At 40.7% G+C, this 12,049-nt stretch overlaps 2 protein-coding genes across 3 annotated transcripts; one reads left to right on the forward strand and one right to left on the reverse strand.

Annotated features, from left to right (window-relative positions):
* The first annotated feature begins 377 nt into the window (after positions 1 to 377).
* On the forward strand, positions 378 to 5,142 carry LOC149003727 (uncharacterized). Of its 2 annotated transcripts, XM_089137155.1 has the most exons (4): positions 378 to 845; positions 1,205 to 2,319; positions 2,463 to 2,643; positions 2,751 to 5,142. In XM_089137155.1, exons 2-3 carry the CDS (start codon positions 1,219 to 1,221, stop codon positions 2,472 to 2,474), a joined length of 1,113 nt encoding a protein of 370 aa, XP_088993281.1. In that variant the 5' UTR covers positions 378 to 845; positions 1,205 to 1,218; the 3' UTR covers positions 2,475 to 2,643; positions 2,751 to 5,142. The 2 variants fall into 2 exon arrangements, with proteins under 2 accessions (XP_088993281.1, XP_088993280.1); XM_089137154.1 differs by having other exon boundaries at positions 1,205 to 2,643; positions 2,751 to 5,138.
* A 3,188-nt stretch (positions 5,143 to 8,330) lies between these two features.
* On the reverse strand, positions 8,331 to 10,680 carry LOC149003728 (homeobox-leucine zipper protein HAT14-like). The gene is made up of 4 exons (XM_089137156.1): positions 10,223 to 10,680; positions 9,759 to 10,120; positions 9,554 to 9,633; positions 8,331 to 9,459 (listed from the first exon to the last, which is right to left on the reverse strand). The coding sequence occupies exons 1-4, from the start codon at positions 10,563 to 10,565 to the stop codon at positions 9,090 to 9,092; spliced, it is 1,155 nt and encodes a 384-aa protein (XP_088993282.1). The 5' UTR covers positions 10,566 to 10,680; the 3' UTR covers positions 8,331 to 9,089.
* Positions 10,681 to 12,049: the final 1,369 nt, after the last annotated feature.

Here is a 12,049-nt window from a genome sequence, read left to right on the forward strand (position 1 = left end):
TCTTCTAGATTTGGACGATTAGGTACAGGTAGGCCTTTTTCTAAAGTTTGTGTTTGGAATCTTACATGTTCGACAGAAGATAATGATGATAATTAGGCATAAAATGATTAATCATTTTAATTAATTTTAATTAAAACCAGAGAAAAAGACAAAGAGTATTAATCGACTGGGAAAGTGGTTTAGGCAACCATATTCAATTCAGGATCTGGTGCCAATCCAACGGTGATCTATGCACTGGAATTCCGCTGCTAATCTGACGGATAGAATGATATATGGTTTGATGAATCTAACTGCCAATCGGACGGTCCTCCGTACATCATGAAGATATGAAGATCCTTGGAAATGTCAAATGCCGACAGAAGCTTTATCGTCTTCTGCAGTTTCGCGCCACCTCTCTTTCTCTCTCTCTCACAGGTCAGAAATGACAAATCATGATCAGTGATTCTCTCTCTTCTCTTTCGTTGGGATCTATTAAGCAATGGCAGGAACAAAGGAGGATACTTTGAGTCTCTCTCTGGTTTTGTTTGGTTAGTGAAAACCAGATCAAAGTAGCGGATGATACTCCTGATGAAGGGAACTTAGAGAAGGAGATTAGTGGTTCTCTTCTGCTCAAAAAGTCTTTCTTTTAGAGTCGTCCTTGACTGGATCTGAGGCGGTTGATGTTCGAACTAGTTCGGTTCGTCTTCTTCGCCCTCTTCTGCGATCCTCTCTGTCTCAGATGAAGCTCTTCTTCTTTGGGTAGGCCTCAACGAAGCAACCTCAGTGATAAAAGCGGGTGGGCTTCTTCGGGTTCGATTATATTTCTCTATCCTTTTGATCGTTTCCATCAGAAATCGTTGAAATTGGTGAGGGAATTTCCTTTTTCCGCTTGTCTTTTGATTTTTGTTTGTGTATAGAGCGTTGAATTGAATCATTTGCTTGTGTGATTTATTTCGAGCTTTTCTTAGGTGAAACTTGACATGAATTCTGAACCCACCCAAAAAAAAAAATGTTTCTTGACATGAATGAACCCTGTAATTTTAGGTTCTGAACGGACAAGTTATTTCAATCCTTTGGTCGTTTAGAGTTCTGACCGGAACCTTGGATTTGTAATTTAAAGTATTATGACTTGCCTATTTGTAGAAGAGGTCGCATAATTGCTGCAACCTCCAGAAGTTTAGATTAGGGTTTGATTTTATATTGTGTTTTTTCGTGATGGTTGCAGTGAGGGACGACGTGATGGATCTTGATTTAAATCTTGGCCCATCTCCTGATTCTCTATCAATTGATATCAATCCGGAATTAGGGCCTTTATCGACTGAAATAGGAGACATTGGAGAACGTATTCGACAACTTGAAGCAATCACAATCAGGGGAAGGCATCGTTGGAGGTGGAGGCAGGACCTCCGGCCTGAGGCGAGGAATATACCGGTGGAAATGATTGTCAGCTCTGGTAGCACCGGTGAACTGCAAATTGGGGAGGGCAGTGTAGCTGCAGAAGATAGATCCACTAGTAGCAATAAAACACTCAAAGGGAATTCAAGTGATTTGATAGCCAAGGCGTTGGGGAAGAGCAACGGTTCAGAGAAGAGTAGTGATAGTGGGAGAGACGATGGTAGTAGTTTCTTTGAGTGTAACATATGCTTAGACATGGCAATGAAACCTGTCCTCACCTGTTGTGGTCACTTATTCTGTTGGCCCTGTCTTTACCAGTGGCTACACATTCACTCTGATGCCAAGGAATGCCCCGTGTGCAAAGGAGAGGTCACAGATATGAGCATTACACCGATTTATGGCCGCGGAAATGATACCTCTGAGCCAGAGGAGGATGACTCTGGATTGAAAATCCCTCCAAGACCCCATGCACGGCGAGTAGAAAGCTTAAGGCAATGGGTTCATAGGGCTGCTCAAATTGAGGATTCTTACTTTGTTCAGATGATTAGGCGATTTGGAAGTAGGCTTGATGTGACGGGGGAATGGACTCCTCCTCTAGATCTTGATAGTGCTGATGAGATGCCAGATATGCCTTCTAGTTCATTTTCGAGTAGGATTGGAACTCCAGGAATCCAACCAACAGAGAGACCTAGTTCAATTTCCAGCCGGGTTCTAATGCGGAGACAGTTATCTGGGCGATATTCACCTTTAGAACGGAGTTTTGGTAGACAAGAGCCGGAAATAATTGATTTAACACAAGGCTCTAGCACTGCCTCTGAAGTGGATGGCAGCAGACAACATCCATCACTGCGGTCTTTGAGGTCACAATCACGAAGGGCTTCTTCATTTTCACACCTTTCCTCTGCTGAAAGACTGGTTCAGGCATATTTTCTTGGACGGCCACCGGTAAGAAACAATACTCGTTCTCCACTTGTTGAGGACAGAGATTCTGTTTCCAGTATTGCTGCTGTTATACAATCAGAAAACCAGACATTGGATAATACTGCAGAAATAGAGTCGATAATGTCACTTTCATCTTCATCCTCCAGAAGAAGGGCTGATGCATCTAGGGCTTCACAGATGGATGGTGGAATTCCACGTTCAACTCGACGGAGGAGGCTCAATTAATTCTTTTCCCTCCCAATATCTAATAACTGTCATTCAGAAAATTTAGGCAAATTCAAGGCTTCTTACAGAATTTAATCAGCATTCAATTTTACAAATAGCTGTGTAAGTGGAATTTTATTCAGTTTCACCTCTTCTTCAGATTATTCTTTCCTTTGTTTAATTAAGCAGTCTTAAGTTATTTTGTTTTCTGTTCTTGCTTTTTATTGCAGCTCACAGAGGTTTCACAGCTTGCCAAGGTTTTACTGATGCTGAGATGCTCTAGAAATTTGCTCTTCTTCTCAAAGGAAAGAGTTTGCTTGTTTCTATTTGTAGACAACTCAATTTGTACTGTGGGAGCAGGCAAACTTATGGTGAGTGTTGTACATCCATTTGCAAGATAAATACTTACACGCATTTGTTTCTAAAACGGTTACCTGGTTTCGGTGGTCTAATTTTTTTTGTTTTTTAAAACAAACTTCAAGTTTCTCCCACATATTTACTTAGAGAACTTGGCTTCCATGACTTCAGACCTTGGGTGCCTTAAGTTGTTAGTCTATTTATGAGTTTAGTAAATTATGATTTATTTAGAGAAATAATATTTTAGTAGGTTGATCTTGTAATAGGTGCAACTACTTGTTGATCAGTCAGCTCAGAAATTTCGATTCTTTACATCATTTGGATTATTTATTTAGCTCTGATCCATCCTAGTCAAGTTAGTTCATTTCTGGGAAGTTTCCATGGCCATTTCGGCACTGCGGAGCTGCACGTATTTTAGCGAACATCATATGAAGCCTGTGTCCTTGTGCGCTGCTTGTTTTGGTGTGTCATCTTGCCTCTCTTGTATGACAACCATGGCTTCTGTCCACAGGCTTCTTTTGAGGTTTATTGATGTTATGAGCCTAATATATAAGCCTATAAAGTGGGAGTAATTCTGGAACATGGGATTAGTAGTTGGGAATAATTTCTCTATATTTCAGAATTTGAGTGCAATTTTCTTTTCTTCGTTTATTCAAATCATTGAATTTGAAGACTGTCCTGAAGCTCCAACAAATTAGTTGGGTAGGTCGAAATTAATTTGAGTTTTTGTGTTCAAGAGATCACATTTACTCAACTTACTCATAAACCCATTATTCGAATCGTTCCATCTTTTGAGGGATTATTATCCCTACCATCAACTATTGTTTCCTAGGTTTTGTTCTTATCTGAGGAATTTGAGTTTTCTGCAATTTGCGGGTTTCTGTTGAAATGGGGGTGTTTATCCAGGATGCTTGTAGAGATCTTCCTACGTACCTAATCAAACCCTGTTGATGTCCCCCCCTCCCGGCTCCCCTTTATATGGTTCTCATATGATTGAGTGTGTTTTTTGGGGGCAGTGGGAGACTGATTAGACCAAAGGTCGGACACCCTTGTTAGCAGAAAGAGAAGTTGTGTGTGTATGATATGATCTTTCTTGTAGCCTCTGCTTCTTACCAGTGCCCGAGGGGCAGCAACTGTTAAAATTTGAAGTCATCTATTATGTGTTAAATTTGGGCCTAGGAATGTAGTCAAACAATACATGATCAATCAATGTTGTGGGGCGGTAAGGAGATACAGCTGTTGGATCAGTGATGCAGATTTTTGTAAGAAATAGGTTTTGGCTTGAGCTAAACTTCAATGCTTTTAGTTGATGTTAAGATCTGATCCGCAAGCTTGGCTCGAAGGCTTTGCTCTTATGGAAATTACAAGCTTAGTATTGTTGAATTTCCATCTCTAAGAATGGTTGAATAACCAAATACATCTATCTATCCAGTTCTGTGGTTTAGGGTGTAGCTGGCTGCTGATATGTAGCTAACCTGTTCCATGGTTTCGTCTTCCCTGGCGAAGTCTTCAAACACATAATTTTGTCATCCCTGGGCAATCCAATTGCCCAGTGAGCATTCAACAAATTTGCTCAACAGACAACATTTGGTTCTCTTGCCAGTGTTTCTTCCCTGGATCCTTCAAATCCAGAGTCCATAAACAGACGTGGTATTATGCTGAAAGATCATATACCTGCTGCCCATCGTCTCTTCGTTTCTGACTTGAAAGTGAGGACGGTTTCACTATACTTCGAGTATGGTTCAAAAAGTCTAAATAAGGTTCTCATGTGTTCTCAGAAAACTCGATTCTTGCTTGCATCAACCCTTCCAACGTACAATCAATGAATTTCCATTATCACGCATCTAGAGATTACAGTTGCAGAGGGTTTTCATTTTTTACAATGGAAGATCTTCCAACATCCTTTGGATGTGTGTGTATAATCTCATCGAGCCCTGAAACCATTCTGCTTCAAAAAGGACGTGTGTCTGCAAAGAAGACGATTTCTCGGAGTCATTTCAAAGAAGTCTCTTTCATCACATCACAGGAAGCTAATGCTGCAACAGATTCATTTGGTCAAGTCCCTTCACAAGATTTTATTTGTATCGTAACTCGTAAGACTCCCCCCTTCACTGAACCACCAAAAAAAAAGATAAGGACGACGACCATCTAGCCTACTTCAAATCAGGGGTGAAGCAAGTAAGCAACAGTCCAATACCCTTGGGGTTAGAGTTGACTCAGTAAACTTCTTGGTTGGATCTTGTTGGAACTTGGAAGTAGATAACAGAACACCTATATTGTTAAAATTGGGCCCCCCCCCCCCCCCCCCCCCCCCCCCCCCCCCCCCCCCCCCCCCCCCCCCCCCCCCCCCCCCCCCCCCCCCCCCCCCCCCCCCCCCCCCCCCCCCCCCCCCCCCCCCCCCCCCCCCCCCCCCCCCCCCCCCCCCCCCCCCCCCCCCCCCCCCCCCCCCCCCCCCCCCCCCCCCCCCCCCCCCCCCCCCCCCCCCCCCCCCCCCCCCCCCCCCCCCCCCCCCCCCCCCCCCCCCCCCCCCCCCCCGCGCGCCTTTCCCCCCCCCCCTAAAACGGGGGGCCTTGTGGGTGGGGGGTGGTTTTTTTTTTTTTTTTTTTTTTTTTTTTTTTTTTCCCCGGGGGCGCCCGGCGCGCCAGCAAACATAGGTGAGAGTTGAGACACGTATAAAATGTAATTCCAAAAAGAAAATAAAAAATCATGTGACCAAAATTTCAGTTTGTGCAATCTGGTGAACTTTAAATATTACAAAAAATTCAATTGTTTTTTTTTTTTTTTTAAATTTTTTTTTTTAACTGTTAAGTTTTTATGGGTTAAGACATAACTACCCATCACTTATGTAAATGACTAAAATGCCCCTTTTACTCATGTGGGTCAAGGGATTCTTTCTTCACCCATTTTATTCTTACACTTAACCAGAAATCCCACCACCGTTCGCAACCACCACCCATTCCCCTGCCGGCAACCACCCCTAACACAAAATTATTCAAAACCCTAAATTTGAAAAAAGATCGATGGATGATTTGATTTCAAAGCTCCGTCGTTCTCCGGCGGTGGTGGGATTTCCTACAAGGTGTAGAAGAAAAAAAATGGGGTAGGTAAATAGTAAGTAAGAGGGGTATTTTGGTCATTCACATGGAGTAAGGGATATTTATGTCTTAACACATGAAAATTTAACATTATAGCTTATAAAACTAACGCTGAATTTTTTGTAATATTTCAAATTCACCAGATTGGGCATATGAAATATTAGCCACTTAAGTGGGTAAACAAGAGTTTGGCCCACAACTTAAGTGGGCAAAAAAAAACTCTTTACCAGGATAAGGAACAAGAGAAAGCACCATAGCTTTTAGGGTTTGTAGAAATCAAGATTTGGGATGTAAGTGGTAGCTTCAAACCTTGACACATTATATTAAACCCATTAGCAAGAATGGAAGTGACTTTCTTGATGCCTAAAACCACCCCCTAATTGAAAGGAGATAATGTAAGCGAGGATGGCAGTAGCAATCTTGCTGCCTAGAACGTTCCCTGATTGCAAGAACGAAATACAGCAAGAAAGATGGAAGTGACGATCTTGATGCCTAAAATATTCCCTAATTTCAGGGAGAAAATGGAGTCATCCATGAATGGTTCTTCACTAAAGTTAAGAATAAAGGTAATTTTCAAATTATGAAATTATCCAATCATGACTTAATGGAAAATACTAACAAAGCCCACTGTTGTACAATTTTATCTGACACTCTGGAGGTTAATACCCTTGAGATATCGCTTTTTGCCATATATCTTGAAATATGTTTGAAATTATTCTTTAAAGAGCATTTTGGGTTCTCAACAACTAACTAGGATTTGTTAGAAGCTATTGCGAATGGCTTTGAGTTCATCAGAGGTAGAAACAAATTCCCATTTACTTGTAAGTTATCTATCCGAGTCTATCTTACCTCCCACCTTTATCTTATCTGTGATAGAAGATATCAAATTCATCAGTAGTAAGATCAATTAGCTAGAAAGGCCTTCTTGGTTGAGGGTCCAAGTTATTGGTCATGTTCCTCTGATTGGATTCTGAGTCTCTATTCAGGTTCCAATCATGTTCATGTTTTTGAATGAAAGATTGATTGTAAAAAAAAAAAAAAAAAAATTACCTAGGATTTTAACCAACAACAAAAAAGAAGGAAAAAATAAAACCGAGATTTTTACATACTAATAAAATAATAAAACCAAGAGTTTTACACAAATAAAATCATTTGCTGATTTCCCAACAGACAGACCAACCAGAAACAAGAGAGATGAGATCAGCGAGCCATGCCTCTGTTTCTCTCGCTTCAGAAAGGAAGCATTAAAATTTGTGGTTTTTGGTCTTGACCCTTCCCCAGTAGAACCTCATCAAGCCAACCTTGTTTTCCTCGTGCTAGAAACTCCCTTCTCTCAAATCTCAGTGGCGAAAGCATGCATGAAAATTGAAAGAAGAATATGAGGAGGATTTCATCTACAATTACCTAATTATCATCATAACACCATTAGTGATATAAATCCAGAAATTAATTTTGACTATCTATCTTGTTTTTCTCTCTTTTAAACACCCAATTCATAAAACTGATTGAAAAGCAAAGTTAAAAAGAATAATATAATCAAAAAGAGGGGGTGGGGGAGCTCATAATTGTTGAAGATTTCAAATTTTCAACCCCTCATTCTATCTAGTCTTCTCTCTATCATCTCCTCCCTTTGTGCCGTTTCACCTCACAATTCCAATCATTTTCTTGCGTGTAGAAGTTGCATCCTTTGCTTCCAATTCTTTCCCTCCCCTCCCCACTCTATGAAAGTGAGCTCTCATTCATATCCAACACACTATCATTACATTCCACATTCCATGCCATGCTTCACTCTTTCTCTCCTCACCTTTCATTAAACTCAAAAACTCCATTTGCTCATGAGATGGGGACCTCACTTTCCTGGGCTTAGACCCTAAAAATAGCCATCTTTAATCTTATGGATCCAATCCTTTTTAAAAACTAATTGAAAAAAAAGAGGAAGGATAGAAAGATGCTTGATGAAAAAGCCAAGTACCTAATCTTTTAAATTTCAAGGGGCTTTCTCTTGAGTTCGGATCTTTATCCGTCATGGAATGGGATCTGTGTTCCTTTCAAATAGCTCAAGTGAACCCACTAAGGTCTCCATCGTTATTATGTGATGAAGAAATATAAGAGGAGCACAAGCCTCTATTCTATTCTGAGTGATAGAAAACCTAAACTCTTTGACTCATTCTCCCTATCAATGAGTAGAAATGTGCAACACTTCTATCAACCAAGATAGACTTGTCATGTATGTAACAGTAACACCAAACTCATCCTTATGGTATCAAAGTCTCAAAGAATCTAATCATTTGATAGCACACATATAATAATAGTGGCTTAACTTTCCATTAAAGTTGATGTCTCATTGTCTCCCTTGTAAGTTCCAACCTCAAAGAACCATAAAAGAATCCAAGTTTGGCAACTAAGACTTCAACCCACTAGTCATTATTAAAACTCCATTAACAATCAAGATACAAACATACATTCTCACCCCTGTATGTATTTATTAATGTTTCGCTTATCTATCATGTCTCCTTCTCCCTTCTTTATGTTAATTTATTTTGTATAAAGGAGTTCAGGGCATGCCGTGTATGAATTGAAGATCCATCCATTCCAATTCCTCTCAAAAGCTTTCATAAATGCCACAAATGGTGACATAGGCAATGAGCTCAATGTCTTGGGAAATTATCTGAAATGAAAATCTGGAAACAGGTCAGCAGAGAGAGGGGACCAAATTGGTTGCTCCTCGTGAGACAGATGAGAAATATATCAAAGACTACAAACAAATTAATATGAATTTCCTACAATTTCTCCTGTTCCAACTTTGAATACAACGCGCAGAGAAAGAGAATATATTTAAACCAGAAAAGAAAAATCATCTGTTGATCTAATTCTCTGTGCCCATCTCTGTATCTGTCCATGTCTGTCACTTAACCTAATCTTCCGCCTAAAAAAAGCTCCAAAACGAAGAAGCTATCAAAAGAAAAATGGAAAAAAGTACATCCTGACTCTCCCTAGAAGAACATAAATCCGCTAACAAGTATTCTTCGGAAAATCTCATCAAACGAAATAAAAATTCTCAAAGTCGAAATATTTACACATGGATGGATGATTCAGGGATGGCCAAATGGGTGGTGCTTATGAAGCAGGGGAAGGGTGAGCTTGGGTCTGAGTGAAGGGATAGAATCTTGGCTTTGTGAGGGAAAAGGCCGAGGTGGGTTTGCGAGTTGGTGTCACAGGGGTGGCATCAACGGTGGTGTTTGCGGTGGTGCCGGCGGCGGCGGTGGCGACGGTGGTGGTAGTAGTAGTAGCAGAAGTGGTGGCAACTCGCTCGCATGATGGGCACATAGAGAGTGTAGTCGCCGGAGGTTGCATGTAGAAAGGATGACAAGTCTTCAAGGCTCTCAATTCTTGCAGTTCTTTCTGTAATCTTCTGTTCTCCTCGGTCAGTGTCTCGCAGCATCTCTTCAGATACTCACAATCCACCTCTGTCTGCTTCAGTTTTGTCCTGTAAATTTTGAATTTCCATTTTTTTTCTTTGGTTCAGAACACAACCCAAATAGAAGAAATCAAATACAAGAAAGAAAATAATGAATAGATACCTGGCTCTTCTATTCTGAAACCAAACTTCTACTTGGCGAGGTCGAAGACTGAGCTGTTTTGCAAGAGCAAGCTTTTGTTTCTGCGATATTAATGAGATGGGGAAATGTAAGCCAAAACAAGTACTGGAAAAAGAGGAAAAAAAGAAAATTCCTTCTGCCCATTCGTTTTTTTTTTTTTTTTTTTTTTTTTTTTCCTTCTACTTACAGGGTTGAGAGTGTTGTGTTCTTTGAAGCTCTCTTCCAGGAAGGCAGATTGTTCTTTGGAGAGCCTGAGCTTCTTTCGAGCGAGGCTTTTATCATCTTCATCACTCGCTCTAGAAGAAGCCCTCTCATTCGTATCGATATCATTCATGGCATCTGCATCAGTGGCTTCGGTGTTGTGTCTTCTATTGCTGCCACTGCTACCTCCTCTAAACATCGAGAAATCCATCTGATACGAAGATTGAGTGCTGTTCGGAGAGGAAACTACAGCGCCATCATCAGCTTCTTCCGCCAAGAACCGATTCACATCGAACCCTCTCGCAAACGCAGTCCCTGAAAGACCTGAAGAACCTGGTTCATGATTCCCTGCAACAGAGGAAGAGACAAGCCAAACCCTTCAAAACCCATCTCCCAAAACATCCATCAAAAAAAACACCCAAGAATCAGCTTTCTTCCATATGGACATACCATTTCCAGTTTGCCATGGGAAGCCCAACTGAGACGAAGAAGAAGAAGAAGGTTGATTACGAGGTACAGGACCAGGAGGAAGAAGATCAAGCTGGAAGGGTGGATCTGCAGAGACCCTTTTGTCCTCTCTCTGTCTCTTTCTTGCTTCCCCTTCTCTGATACTTTCTGGTTCCTTATCTTCTCCTTTTGCATCTGTTCCATTGACTCCAACAGCCCCCAACCCCATACAAAATTCCAACCCAGGGTTAATGTTCATCCTTGCAGCAGCAGCAGCGGTTGCAGCTGTCTTCTCCACAAATGGAAATGGCTTTGAAGCTTCCCCTAATGTCAGAACCAACTCCATTTCCTTCTCAAAGCTTGTGTGTCTCTGTTGAACAGCTGATGGAAGCCCAGAGGAATGTTTTGATTGTGGGCGTGAAGAAGCAAAAAGAAATCTTTATAGAGATGAATCGACAGAGAGAGACTCTCCCTCAAATCTAATCCAATCTTCTCTGTAAATATTATAATAATAAAAGGTAAGTTTGAGAGCAAGATATTACACTTAAGTCCTCACCATCACACGAAGAACACTCCTATGCTCCCTTTTCTTCTGGCTTTTGTGAAGCAAAGTTTGACCGACAAGCACATAGGTTGACAATACCACGTGAGTTCCTCCTTCCTCTTTAAATATTTCATTTTTGTCAAAAGTAGCTAAATTATAAAAATTATTAATAAAATAAATATTAAAAAAAAAACCAAATTTTTTTAGTAATAGAAAACAGATTTGGGAGAGGTTGGTTTTTTGTAATAAAAAGTTTTCTATCATCCGATATTTGTGTCGTGTATCGGATTATCAACCGGATGTGAGTGAGATCCGGTCTGATTTTGCACGCTAACAGTACGTGTTGCAGGATCTTCCCTTACCTTATTTGTAACGAAATTAAGTTATTTTACATCTTTTTCGCGAGAAACTAATTTTGTGCATTGACTTATTGCAAGATTTACGGAAACTTCTTAAAAGTGCGATTAACTTGTGCATTGACTTCTTGCAAGGTATATAGAAGCTCTTTAAAAGTGCGACTATCTTGTTCATTGACTTATTATAAGGTTAGCGGAAACTCCTTAAATTGTAATTTGCAATCAATAGATTACCATCCGCATTATGTTTCCTTATTCAAGATGATGTTAACGACAATAAATATTATGAAATTTAATTCACGTATCAATTTATTTTACTTTAATAAAACTCTTTTATTTTTTTCAAATTAGGCCACTTGCTTTTGTTACATTCGTTTAATGGAAAATCAAAACTTCCTATAAATCTTTTGAAAAGGGTGATTTTGCTTCGTCTGCAGTCCTGTCCATTTTCAACAGCCAAGATCGTAATTTCGACGGTCGAAATTTCAATCCAACGGTCGATATGATTAGTAAGACTATTCTGCGCCATTATGGTGCACATCTGAAGCAAAGTCCCCGAAACGGGCGTTAGAACTTGAAAAAGGGGATGAGAAAGATCAACAAAAGGAGGGAAAGTCACGTGTTTGTTTTTACCCTTAAAATCTCGAGAAGGGAGGTGATGTTTTAGCACGCGTTTTGACCTAGAATTACCTTTTCTTTTTCCCACATGAATTGATTCGCTCCTAGGAATCGAAAAGAAGGAGAGAGAGAGAGAGAGAGAGAGAGAGAGGAGGGAGGAGTGACCGGGTGAGGAGAGGTGCATGATGGCTCGGTCCTCCTCCGCCTTCGTTGGCCAAGTGTCACGTAGGTCCCAGTGGGGTCCGATGTGGTTCATGGGTATAGTGGGATACAACCAATGTTGGTTGAATCAGTAAATATGGTGGACCCACC

The sequence above is a fragment of the Hakea prostrata genome, chromosome 10 (genome assembly GCF_041222555.1).
Source record: "Hakea prostrata isolate BN-2017 chromosome 10, UWA_Hpros_2, whole genome shotgun sequence".
NCBI classification, from domain to species: Eukaryota; Viridiplantae; Streptophyta; class Magnoliopsida; order Proteales; family Proteaceae; genus Hakea; species Hakea prostrata.